This window comes from Brienomyrus brachyistius, chromosome 9, assembly GCF_023856365.1.
Source record: "Brienomyrus brachyistius isolate T26 chromosome 9, BBRACH_0.4, whole genome shotgun sequence".
Classification (NCBI taxonomy): domain Eukaryota; kingdom Metazoa; phylum Chordata; class Actinopteri; order Osteoglossiformes; family Mormyridae; genus Brienomyrus; species Brienomyrus brachyistius.
The window spans coordinates 16,421,460-16,435,523 of NC_064541.1; the positions used below are offsets into that span (position 1 = coordinate 16,421,460).

General features: G+C 41.3%; 1 protein-coding gene across 3 annotated transcripts; it reads right to left on the bottom strand.

Annotated features, from left to right (window-relative positions):
• Positions 1–3,193: 3,193 nt before the first annotated feature.
• Positions 3,194–12,783, bottom strand: LOC125748400 (cortexin-3). Of its 3 annotated transcripts, none has more exons than XR_007399539.1 (3): positions 12,556–12,783; positions 5,063–5,505; positions 3,194–4,483 (listed from the first exon to the last, which is right to left on the bottom strand). XR_007399539.1 is itself a non-coding variant. In XM_049024436.1 (2 exons), the coding sequence occupies exon 2, from the start codon at positions 5,411–5,413 to the stop codon at positions 5,177–5,179; it is 237 nt and encodes a 78-aa protein (XP_048880393.1). In that variant the 5' UTR covers positions 5,414–5,505; positions 12,556–12,783; the 3' UTR covers positions 3,194–5,176. The 3 variants fall into 3 exon arrangements, 1 of the variants encoding a protein (XP_048880393.1); XR_007399538.1 differs by having other exon boundaries at positions 3,194–4,238; positions 4,355–5,505; XM_049024436.1 differs by having other exon boundaries at positions 3,194–5,505.
• Between the last annotated feature and the right edge of the window lie 1,281 nt (positions 12,784–14,064).

The following is a 14,064-nucleotide window of genomic DNA, read 5'->3' on the forward strand; positions in this document are numbered from 1 at the left end:
TATTACTGTTCCCAGCGTTATCAGTGTTAAGTCATGTAACTTGATAAAACTACCCTTTAATAAATCCACAGAAAATGCAGATGTGACTGCAGGGTGAAAATGAAGATCTTCAGCACAAAATTAAAAGGTGACATGACTAATGATTAATCATTTTCTCTCCGAATTGTAGGATCTGTCTCCGAGGAGGTATAAAGAACACCACAGTTAGTGAAGATTATGGTGTCAAATATGAGTCGTACGTACGAGTAATCTTTCACTGAAGATTTAATGAGGAGCAGTGTTACCTTCAATCCCGACTCTCATGAATATAATGATCTATCATGTAGTTAATTTTTCCACCATAAGCAAAAAATATATATCAGCTCTGGATTTGGTTTCGTTATGGTCCATCCGCAGTCAAATGGTATAAAAATCAGATGGTTCAGTGTTAGAAGCAGACGACTATCGTTTAACGTCAGATAACACCTGCACTATGTAATGGGAAAATGTCAGAATAATATAATTGGTCCTAATTTTGATTCACCCAAGCGTCCTGTTTGCTTATAGCACGTGACTTCATCCTACCGGATGATATGTTTAATGTTTTTTTTAGGGGGCTAGATAATTACAGCATGTAACCAGAGGTTAATGAGAGCTAAAACACGGGGGGCCCATTTGCAACCAAATTTCTCAGGGGGTTTTAACTGCCCTGAAAAACCTTCTTGCGTAAAAATGATCCGCGGGCAGAAAGGTGACCCAGTCAGACAATTATTCACAAGCCTGTCTTTTTTTTTTTTTTTTAAATTACTGTTTCGTGAGAAGGGGTAACGATTGACTGACTTCTCTGATACTATGGAGACTATTGACCCTGTAGTTCTTGTACAGCATGATTGTCTAGCCAGGATGGGTAGGGGCAGATATATATTTTTTGTTTGTCATTTAGGAAGAGGGCCACTGCAAGCATAGAGCAGCAAGCAAGCCGTCACTGCCTTCACAGAGAGGTGGGATTGAGGTAGCAGTGTCTTCCAGCCCGTACACAATGACAGCAACTGAACAGGACTGATAACCTCCAGATTATTTTCTTCTTTTCATGCTTTGCCCTTTGATCCGTTCCTTCGCTAAATACGCCTTCAGTTGTTCCTTTCTTCTGTTATGTTCTTATCTCGGACGTGCGGTCTTAATCACATGCAGTCAAGACAGATAAGTCTGAGGCTGAAGGCAGTACACCGTGAAAATCATTCAGACGTTTTCTCCGTCAGACTGCCTCACTGTATTTTTTGTAAAATCGTGCAGTTATTTCTTGAGGTCGGAGAGAGAAAATGGCTAATGTGCGTGTGATCATACAGACTGTATTGCCTCCGTACGAAGACACTACAGTCTGTGCTCCCATAAATTTGAGGTGGTCGAAGTCTTATCAGAAGCGGCCAGTTTTTCGACATTGTCACTGGGTTTATTTGCAGTGATGACAGAATGTGAAGTCGGTGATTGTACCAATAACGCCTGGTTCATCCTCGTTATGTGTAGCTCTTAGCCTTTTGGTGTATAACTTACTCCCTTAATTAAACACTGCTCCCTGCTATTGGAACAAGTCGCAATGCTATCCAGCAATCGACTTAAAGCAGCAGCATCCCATTTTGTACAGGCATATTGTTTCACCTTAAGACATTAGAGCTCGGCTAATTTCTCTGCCCTCTTCTTGGTGAATTCGTGAAACAGTATATTATGATTCACACATGAGCTCCACTATTTTGCAATTGCATCAGGATGTAACGGTCTGCTGGGTCCCTTACTTTAACCAGCCAACTATTGCGTCTGCCAATGGAAGTCCTGTGTATGGAGTAATTGCATCAGTGTAATTATTCTCTTGTCTAAGCAATGAAGAACCTTTTAGTATAATTATGCAGACTCACTCAAGACAGCTAGGGTGGCATGATGTGTTTTCGCTGTGGCCAATGATACGATTCACCGGACAAAGGGAAAACAAATCACAAGTAAATTTGCACCATTGGCTTCTACGTGTTGTTACTTTTCTAACAGGCTATAAAAGAACGTTTCAGACACCAATGAAATCAGAAACAGTTATTGACTTTTTTTGAGTCCCAGATGCAGTTTGGAGGTTCGTGGTAAGAAGCAAGGTCTTGTAACATTCTGTTTTGGCCTAATCTCCCCAGATATTGCTATATATTAAGACCTTTACCAGACGTCATTAGAAACATATACTGTACGGACAGATATAGAGCTGACTTTTTGTTCCTTAAGACAAAATGACAATGAGAAAAATTGCAGTTCCCATGTCCTTTCTTGATTGGATCATTTTAAAAAGAAGGTAACGAATCGCGTAAGACGGCCATATGTGTTTTCTGGAAGGCTTAATTAAATCCTCATCATAACTCAGTTCTGGCCTGCTGCGATGTAACGTCCTTCGTGCTGTATGTCTATTCCACGTTGTTCTGCACAGAACAGACTGTTCTGTGCACCTACACCTCATTGTAGGAATGTAAGTGGTTCCGTTAGTGGGAACTCAAATATCAGGAACTATCTCCCATTATTTATTATGGGGAAATTTATAATTCATTCCATGTCCATTGAAGAAACCACACTCGACCTCCCAAAAATATCCCTAACATTCAAATATACATATTTCAGCACAATAAAGCACAAATTTTAAGCACAAATCATCAAATTACCGAAGAGTTAATAAGGCAATAAATATCCATGTCTGTTTATATGCAATCAATTTCTTTTTGTGGCAGTACCATACATTACATTTCATAGTAGTAGCAACATTTACCACTCACATTTATGCAAAAATAAGCAATAATTTATAAAAAGATGTTAAAAAAAATAACATTTACTGTAATGATTTGTTACTGGAAATTCATACTCACGTGAATTTCAGGTACTTCACTGATGCATTTCAGCTGCACTCAGACGGCAATCGTTATCCCTGGATGTCTTCACTTGAATACCAATACAGTATGTGTATCAATATGTACTCATTTAGGCATTATCTTGAATACTCAGAGCTTGAATACTGGGGTATAATTGTAGTAAACCCGCTACACCACTTACTGTCTCACGGATCTATATCAAGGTAAATGCTGAGCAGATACAGGCAGCAGATCACGACAAGGGAGAAACAGCTTTTTAATCTTCCTTTTTGCCCAATATGGCAAACTTCTGCCTTGTGACAAAAAGCAATCCACAGAAAAAGTCATTCAAGAGCATTTATTATTATTTTCATTATAAAATGCGTGAAAGACTGGAAAATATAGTACATGGCCAAAAGTAGGCGGAGCCTAAATTCTAACAATCAAATTCTACCTGTTGACTTCAAAAAACATTCAGGTGCTTTCTTGTTGTCACTAGCATGCTGCAAGGACACTGTGCCACACCAATGTGCAAATGCACTGTGCATGAGACGCAAGCGATAGCCGGTTCTGCACATTAATCGCAACAGTGTGACATAGAGGAAAGCTGATGTCAAAGTGCACACCAATAACATCATGGATTTATACACCAAAGCCCCAGTGACGCTAGTTTGACGGATTGGAACCCCTTCTATCTGTTGGTCTTGGTTAGAACTTGGCTACATGTCGTTCAGTTATTATGGACTGTAAACAGGCTACATTCTAAGGCATACATCAAGGAGAAGGGGACCAAACCATGATCAACCAACGCATAGGGGTGTAAAACTCATATCTTTACTATTCCACGTCTTTGTCTTTCCCCAACTGGTCTACAGCTAATATAAATATGCAATAAATATACTTAGACTGATAGCATTTGGAGACGGACTTCAGTTACTAGTTACTCTGACTACATCAGAATAATTCTTAATAAACTGATTTTATGTAGTGTGGAAGAACAACGTCCAACATCATTTTAGGATTTAATTTCCAAGTTCTGAAAAAGCTCATTCAAACATACTACTTAGGTAGCACTCAGAAGGATACATAGAACTTCAAGTAAAACCTGCCTTTTAATGGAAAAATGCCGAAGTAGCTTAATTAGGTCTAGTTTTGGGTGACCCAACGCTGAAAGATCTCTCACCCCCAAACACGGTAAGATTAATTTCAACAAAACGTTGACTGGACAAAATACATTCTTTACATTGCATTCAAAAAATGTCTGCCATCCCTAACAATGGTCATCGATATCATCCAGACAATAATCATACCTGCATTACCAAAACAATGCCAGAGGTCTTGCTTTGACTATCGATTCCTGTTGTTGTGATTCCAGTTTGAAGCAAAACACTGAAAGTGTCAGACATATAAAGGTGCTTTCAATAACAGACAAGAATCCTGCATAAAGCAGAGTTATATATAAACATGTAAACATTTAGACTTGCAAATAGTTCCCAGACATTTACCTTGGTCATGTTTGTTATAGGGTTAAGGCCGCTCGATATTCTGCTCTTTCGCCTGTTTACGCTTCCTGTGCTATGCTGCTTCTCAAGGGGATCAGAGCTTCTGTCCATTGCTGTCTCCTTGAACTTTAGCTAGAAAACATTCAGCACAGAAAAGGTCATATCGTGGATTGACTTATACATGGGTATATACATATTCAAAAAGATTATATCAGGTCAACCTAGATAAAATAGGCGATATCAGACGCACACGTGGACGTCGTCGCCCCACGTAATGTCATGCGTCACGTGATCCTACGCCACAGAAGCATGGAGTGGAGATTTCAGATCTCCACGGTATTACAAAACTTCCATTTTTCTGCTTTTAAAAATGATTTTTTTGCTTGATGTTGGGGACAATGAAAAGTAATAGGACTTTGCATATCGGTTACTTTAACGCCCTAAAAAAAAAATAAAAAAAAGCTAATTTACTCATTTGAGAGATGAATCCTGCCTTCAGAAAAAGGGAAGAGGTTCACCTCTCCGAGTTCTTATCAGAAGCAGAGGGGTGTAATTGAGGATATAATTGAATTGAAATTTAGCTTAGTGGAAGAAGATGACAGGTCTATGTATGTGGGTTTGGAAACAGAGACGGACTGAATGGAGCTTCTCCCATGGACACCTGAGGTGTTTTACTCTTAGTCAGCTGACACACAAGGTTACATTCCGTACATAGAATCCTTGCAAATGCTTGTCACAGTTAGCTGGGGTTTTGCCTTCCCAGTAGGGACCCATTTATCAGCTTCAGCCGTCTTCTGGATGATCTCGTACAAGGCGAAGGTCCGCTCAGGCGATGCGGTAATCGAAAGTGTCCTTCTCCATGTAGTCGGTCCAGGTGGAAGAGGGCATGCTGCGGTAGGGGTCCAGCAAGATGCGGAAGCAGCGGACGATCAGCAAGCCGAGGAAGATGAAGAGCAGGAAGACGAAGACGAAGGCCGCCTTCTGCTCCAGTGTCAGAGAGGAGGACACCGGCAAGGCTGCCCCCGACGGGGGCAAGGTGCTGCTCAGGAACTCCCCTGCCATTACTGAGGCTGTCCTTCAGCAAACTGCACCCCCCACCACGCTGCTAGATTGACATCCTGACTGCAGCTGGGGACAGAAGCTGTCAAGGGGTCCTGATGAAAAAGGGCATTTGAGGAATAATTAGAGGATTAGAGCCACCAGGATACCAGCCATCCTAACTTTGCTGGGCTTGTTGTTACATTCTGATTAAATTAATTTCCAGGTGCCCCCCCCCTTTGGTGTGGTTTACCTTATCACATATGGTGTTCCCAAAAATGACACTGTTAACCCCCACCCAGCCCTAACCAAAACCATAAGTAACCAAACAAAATACAAGGCTTTTCTCATTTTTAGCTTTCTGATTGCAGTCACGGATATTTATAAAACTAAATTTCCCATTGTGGGGACCAAACAAATGGTCCCCACCATGTCAGAATAACAGGTTTTTATCACATTGTGGGGACATTGTGGGGAGACATCACATTTGGTCCCCACAATGTAATGTATATTCAACCCAAACACATTTTTTTCAACATCCAGAGATTATTCATGGGAAATTACACTTGTACTGGAGCATTCACTGGAAGCTCAGCCTAGCTGCATTTAGCTACCAGTCTAGTTGATTCCTTGACAGTACATATTTTTGCAATGTGCTATTTGTCTCACTTGTACATCACTTTGGAGAAGCAGTTTCTCAACTACTCAAAACACACCATCTGCCACCAACAACCATACATATCAGGGCGAAAGTCACTGGGATCACATATGTCACATATGTCCCCCATTTTGATCTGACCATTAGCTGATCTGTGTCCACATGATTTTGATGATGATACTGGCGTGCGAGAAATGAACAGCGTAGTAGCGTCTCTCTAGTTCAGTGACAGTTGGAATGATGTCCTGATTTTTGTTAGGGCAGAGTGAGGCTCAGTGGACTAAGCCTGTGTGCCTGTAATCAGAAAGACACCAGTTCAAATCCAGCCTCAGTACGTCTGCGGGTCCCTGAGCGAGGCCCTTAACCCCCAGCTCCCTGGGAGGCTGCCCTTCGTGGACAGCTTACTCTACAAAGAGCAAGTCGAGAGAGGCGTAAAAAGATAATTTTCCCGTTGGGATCAATAAAAGTATTAATTATTTATGCACTGAACTGCTTCCACATGCTGATTAGATGTTTAATTGACCAGCGTTTGTATATGCAAACATGAATAAACATTTTAAAATGTAATCTTCTGTCAGGCTGTTAGTCTGGCTTTTTAGGTGAAAGTCCTGCTCACAAATGGAGAAGATCTGCGTGGCAGCAGAGATACACACATACTTTTGCCAAAAACCTGGCAAGAGAAGCTCAGGGCCGCCTTCACAGGGGCAGCTGAGGTCACACGCTCCTAAGGAGGCCCCAGCGCTGCTTCACAGATCAAGGCAGCCGCCCTCCTGCTAGCATGGAGGCAACGGTCACGCTGTGTGGGTCACAGAGGATTGTCACAGAGACTGGAAAGCGTCACCTGGGAGTCGACAAGGGGGGGCGGGGAGGGTCTTGCCAAGATGACAAGAACCACGGGTCGTCTTTGTGCTCACTGCATCCAACCCCTCTTGTCTCTCCTTTCCTGTCTCACTGGAAGCCCCCCCCGCCCCCCCCCGCCCAGCGTGACAGGCGGGATTGGACAGTCTGTAATCCATCACAATTGAGTCTCTAAGTAATATCTCATAGCAGTGACTTACAGGCACGCAGAGTGAACGTGACATTCGCACCGCTGTCACGACCTGGGACATCCTTTCTCTAAACGAGGGGTCTTACATGGCCAGTATCAGTCCATATTTTTAACCTGCTGTATGAGGCCTATATTTTGTATTATAAAAATAACCCAAACCCTACATTACTGCTGGAGCTCATTTTTGAGCAATGTCTGACTTTAAGTAATTTAAGTTGCAAATTGTAATAGTCTACGAGGGTAAAATATAATATAACAGCAGTAGTATGTTACAAAATCATGCCATTGCCCCAAATGCTTAATACTGTATCGATCTCTGCTACAGACTGAAAATCATACCATAATCAGTGAATCTCTGGTTTGGGTGCTAACCTGAGGAGGCAGACACTGCCTGAGCGCCTAGTGAGTGTGAATGGAAGGGTGTAGGTGGAGCGCATTCTTCTGATATAGCAGTGGGAAACCATGAACAGCATTTAAGCAGAAGCCCAAAGTTCGGTGCCGTCATTCACATTGCATCCACTAAACTCGATATGCTAGTTCAAGGCTTGTAATGGCTACCTAACGGCATAAGGATGACAAAGTTTTTCTGTCTGCCTAGATATAATTCAAAAAGAATTGTGTGATTTAAGTGAGTGTCATTTTAATTTGCTAAAATACACAGTATGACGCAAGAGTAACTCAACACATTATTTCTGTAAATGAGATGATGGATTATTTATAAAGCTCACTATGAAGCCTCATTAAAAGCAAGAGAGCAGCGATTAAGCATAATCCAACAAATTAATTTAGGAAATGCAAAATGCTTAAGTTTTATTGCCTTGGTGAACCTTAGCCTTGGCTATAGGTCCATGTGACCCTGACCTGGAAAGGGGTTTAGATGAACATACTGTACATATTTTAGTTGGTATAAATACAACATACACTATATGGACAGAAGTATTGAGATACACCTCTTAATAAGATGAACAACAGACCCATTGCCACAAGTGTATAAAATCAAGCACCGTTTGTGACAGAATGGGTCGTCCTGAAAAGCTCAGTGAATCCAAGCGTGGTACCACCACAGGATTCCACCTTTGCAATAAATCAGTTTGTGAAATATCCTCCTTGCTAGATATTCCATGGTCAACTATAAGTGTTATTATTGCAAAGCTGAAGCGTTTAGAAACAACAGAAACTGCCATGAAGGGTCAGACCACGTGAAGTAACAGGGCAGGGCCGCCGAGTGCCGAGGTGCGCAGTGTATAAAAGTCACCAACACTCTGTTGACTCAACGATTGCAGAGTTCCAAACTTCCTCTGGCATTAACCCCAGCACAAATACTGTGTGCCGTCAGACTTCCATGGCTGAGCACTTGCAAGCAAGCCTCACATCACCAAGTGAAATGCCAAGTGGTGTAAAGCATGATGCCACTGGACTCTGGAGCAGTGGAAACATTTTCTGTGTAGTGACAAATCACATTGGATGAATCTGGGTTTTGGCAGATGCCAGGAGAACATTACCTGACTAACTACATTGTGCCAACTGTACAGTTTGGTGGAAGATGGATAATGGTATGGGGCTGTTTTTCAGGGGTTTAACTAGACCCCTTAGTTCCAGTGAAGGAAACTCTTAATGCATGTTAGGGGCCCTTTTCTGATCCAGCATGACCGTACCTCACCGCACCAAGCAAGGTCCATAAGGACATGAATGGGTGACTTTTGTGTAGAAGAACTTCACTGATTTGCACACAACTCCATCGAGCACCTTTGGGATGAACTAGAATGGAAACTGTGAGCCAGACCTTCAAGTCCAACATCAGAACCTGACCTCACAAATGCTCTTCTGGATGAATGGGCAAAAACTCCCACAGACTCACTCCAGAACCTTGTGGGAAGCCTCCCCAGAAGAGTGGCAGCTGCTATAGCTGCAAAGGGGGACCAGCTCCTTATTGATGCCAATGATTTAGAATGGAATGTCATAAAAGTCCCTGTAGGTGTGATGGCCAAGTGTCCCAGTACTTTTGTCCATATAGTGTAGTTTAATAACAATGCAACAAACAAGTGAAACTGACCAAACGGAGTGTTTTTTTAAGAAAAAGAAAAGTGCACAGAGAAAGGTTCTTTGATTGATTGACTGATTGATTGATTGATTGATTAATTCTTGTGATTAAACAAGAGAGACTTTTCCACAGCTACTCCAAAGCTGCATGTCATCTAGCCACGTTTGTCATGTAGGGGAGAGGCAGACCTCCGATATTTACACCAAAATAAAACCCTGACAGGAACCGTTAATGAATAATGAAGTGTGGAGCAGAGAGGTACATTACAGTAAGCAATGCACTTCTCATTACAGGAAGCAGGGCTGGATTCTCATCAATCCCTCATCTCATCAATGTCCCTAAGTGACACTGGACAGTCACTTATCCAGCTATGAGGGCCTGGGAAGGGATACTGGGTGGGACTGGTAAAAAGATGCAGCGTTTGAAGACAGGATGCTGTTCAGGCTTCAGTCGCCGGTATTTTGAAACAGAAACACAAAATTTAAGACTGTATAATGCATGCAGGATCCATCCATCCATCCATCCATCCATCCATCCATCCATAATGAGCTTGAAGCACAGAGGCACATTAACATGTGCCTATTTGAGTTATCAATGGGGAAAGGGGGGGTGGCAGCGACTGTGGGGGGATTTTATTAAACAAGGACAGTTGAGGCTCCTTTTTAGCAAAGGCCCCTTGCATTAAAGTGCTTCTAGCTGAAGCCTATCTCAGGAAACACAGGGTACAAGGCAGGGAGACACTCTGGAAGGAATGCCAGTCCATCTAAAGGATGGATTTAATGAAGATAAATTTCTGAGTTATTCCTTTCTCGCTCAGGAGAACAAGCCTATTCCCAAACACAAAAAATGAGGGGCGCTATATGAGTCCATCATAGGGCCATTACACAATCACCAAGACAGCAATTCATTGTGTGAACAACAGCCTAAAGTACCTGGAGGGATCGCATGGAAACGTGCGAGAAGAACCTCTAGGAAGACAGGCAGAACTCAAGAGTTGGATGCCAGACCTCTTAGCCCATGTAGTTAAATAGCCACAATGCAAATACCAGACTAAAGTTATGACTTCAGCAATAAATTCATTTTGATTGCTTAATTTTTAATTCAAATAAAAATATTTCTTGATTAGCTTTTTTTGGCCACAGCTGTCTAATCAAGCAATATTGGCTAACAGTGGCAGCTGTATTGCTGTGGCTGATGTTAATGTTGGTCAATGAATATTTATGTATCAGTCATTCAGCAATAACACAAACGTATATAAAAGAAAACTATACTGTACAACATTTCCTTATATATTATGAAACCATTTACATGTCAGTATTTTAACATAAAATCGTTTGTTTAGCTCATGGGATTTGCAAAAAAGAGACTTAAATATATGATAACCACTTTCTGTCCATATCAAGATTTTAATCATTTTATTTTAGTGGCGATAATTTAACTCATAGCAACTTCATATATAATTAAATCTGCATCATAATGGATAGTCATAGAAGGCTGAAGCATTTCGATATAGAAAAATATTTAAAGTTAACTTAAATCTGCATTTGAATTTAAATACCTTTAAACAATTCGGAGCACTAAGGTACATCCCAAACATAATATTTAAGAGAGCACTTGAAATTGCATTAGACAATAGCTTAAATGATTTGTCTGATTATCTTATCTCTTATTTAATATTTTAATCCAGAGATTCATTCAAATTATTTCCTCAGATTTTTAAATATTAAGGATGTGTGTAAATGTCAATTCAGTTTGTCATATTAATAAGTGAAACACGAGGCAGCTGGAGATCAAGGAGAGATAAATTCAACTTCAGTGCACTGGACTACTGTACAGGATTCTATAGTACTGTACTACTTTACCTTAAACCTGTTTCACCTTAAACCTAAAGATTATTTTATTATAGTAACCCATTGGTTCCGTCATAGAAAAAAAGTATATCCAGTATTCAAAAATGAAATACCAGATAGCAAATATTAAATATTACTGCTTGTCCACAGATATTACTGAGAGGATGATAATCAGTCTGTCTACAGAAAAACATTTGTTCCCTTGATGTCCGCAATTTCTCGTTAATTATTATCTGCTAGCTCTTACCGTACTGGCCTGTAGTTGCTTTCTAAAGATACAGTACAGTCAGCGTTCATTGTAGATGTCATCTTGTATCTGTGAGCGTAGACTGACACAAGTACTACATCTGTACTCCGTGGACTAAGCTATGAAAAAAATATTTGTAATCAGAGGATGAGTAGAAAATTTGTAAGGGTTTTCTCGAATTAAATTTGTGACAGTATTAATGAATTTAACCTTGAATTGTTTTATTGGGTTCATTTTGACGTTATCGCTTTGGTTCTTCATTGAAAAAAATTCATATATCATTGTCTATAAATACTTTTCTCCCCATTGTTCTTTCTGTCATTAGTCAGGGCACCGAGTGATGTATACACTTTAAGCCCATATTTGCAAGTAAAGCGTATGTTCACTGTTACAGTACCTTACATAAGGAGATGCACTTGCTGAAATCATTTCTGTGGACAGTAAGTCTGTTTGCACAAACACCACCCTCTTTCGCAAACAGAATAGAAATTATAGTACATTGTGCTGTACAGTCTCCTAGCCGCTACATCTTACAAAATACTGTCTACATGCGGTTTCTCTAAGGCAAGCTTAAAAATAAAAGCAAACGGTTCCCTCTCCTTTTGCAAGCATGATGAGTCATTGACATTGTGCTGGTCTGTATTGCTATGATCAGCTGCTGGAGCTTCTTGGTTCCTCATGCTCTGTGACCGGCTCATGCAGGGCTGGGTAGCGTGTAAAACCCATTTGGAAGCACAAATGGACATCTAGTCCCTCTCTGACAGGCCTGAATCAGAGAGGCGGTCTGCCCACATGTCTCATTAGAGAGGGAATGAAATTGAAATAATCCCAAATGGGAAATATCCCCTGACAGAGAATAGGCAGGTGTTACACCTGGTGTGGTATTACACACATACAGCATGACGTCTTGAAGTTAAAGCTATGCAAATCAACAGTTTTTTTTTTCATATGTAGGAAATGGATTAATAATATAAATCCATGTAAATGTAGTTTTCTGGGAAAATATGCCGCTTTGTTTGTTAAGTATTCCTTGATTTGCTTTCTAAAATGATTTTTAATTCGTGACATCCCTGTAGGTACCTTAAAATGAAAACCAACATTGAAGAAAAAAAAACACAAAACAAACCTGAACCTTTTTTGAAGGAAGCGACAGACGCGAGAAGCACGACAAAAACAAAAGTATTCACTGCTCCATCTCAGATTATTTTAAAACCCAGTCACTGAACTTAAAAAGCCCGCATCCGAGACCTTATGATGCATCTTCCCATTAAAAGCCGTGCCCATGTGCTCGATCGTTTGCACGAACAGCATCGCCCGCTTACCTGTTGTGCCTCCCGGATCCGCCCGTGTTAAGCAGCGAACTGCGCTTATCCAGCAACACTTATTAAAACGATTCCTTGCTCTTTGTATTTGCAGCCGTGCGCCCTTGTCGTTTCATACATATACCCACGCCCCCTTTATGTCAAACCCACTCTTTCGTGCTCATTTTCGCCTACGGTCTCGTTTCTTTTCCACCGGGGGGGGGGAACGTAGCCGTGTCTTGTCGCTAATAGCAACCAGTTGCTATAGCGATCGTGTGGGGTGTATTCATTCAGCGGCTCGCGCTAGTTGTAGGTGAGAAGCATCCTGAGTGGAGTTGATCATGAACTTCCACCTGTTTAACGCGCAGGACGGGTTTCTGTCTACACGCTATCTAGCCACTCCGAATAAGCATGCATCTGCTTTGTTTACGTAAATAAATCTGAAATCACACACCACGAGGACTCATTAACCTAGTTATTTACAGCGGATCAATAAAAAATCCGAGGTGTTAAACTTGGCGGAGAAGTGAATTTGCACAAAATCCTAAATTAGTACTGATGTCGAGACAATATTTGCTGTGCATCGCTAACCACAGCAGTGTGCATTTCTGCGCTCACTTGTCCTGTAACAGGAGTAATTTATCACAGCAGGATGTGTCGTATCTATGACTGCTGGTTTTCTGGCCTCTAACTTACTTACGACTAGATTTACAAGCCCAGGGTGCAGGTATAAAAGATTGGAATAGGATAGCCGTATTGGCTTACAGGGCTAAAAGTAATGATGAGTGGTGTCTCAAAAGGTAAGGTAAAGCCTAACACGTTCCGGTTGTTCAAACATTACAGATGAGAATCGGATACCTGAGCGCACACTTAATAAGGCGATATTTCCATGAGCCCCCTGGTGGTGAAATAAGTTGTTAACATTTCGGCCAGAGTGAGAGAGGATTTTACCGTAAAAGGCACGACTGCGGTGTTTGCAAAAGATTTTACAAAGTCTTTGTGGGCCGTTTTTCCAGTTATCGCAGAGCTCTCAGGAAAAAAGCTGACACGGAGATCCTTTGGCATATGCAGGTCACTCTTGCATGCTATTTACAAATCTATTGTTGCCAATGTAGTCTTTTATGTGTTGGTGAGTTGGGGCTATAGCCAGGGACGGATTATGGGTTGTGTGGGCCCCTGGGCAAAACGTTTGCGTTTGGCCAAGCACAGAACCACCTTCAGCAACAGACTGGGTCAAATGCAGTGTATATAAAGTCATCCCCACCTCCAGCCATTACGCTCAACCACGAGTCATGACCAATTTTCTGCACGGACCAGAACCACTAAGACACATTCACAAAACATTCATTCATTCACTGTACAATACCCACTGCATAATAGCAAATCTTAGCCATTACTATGTAACACCGTGCAACACATTCTGAGAAATTATTGTTCACTGTTACGTACTGTCATTTATTTTTATTGTGTAAATATATTTTACCCCGCGACCCAGTAGGATAAGCGATTTGGAAAATGGGTGGATGGAAA

Coding starts and splice junctions, on each gene's coding strand:
- LOC125748400 (XM_049024436.1), bottom strand. CDS start 5,413: ATGGCAGGGGAGTTCCTGAGCAGCACCTTGCCCCCGTCGGGGGCAGCC.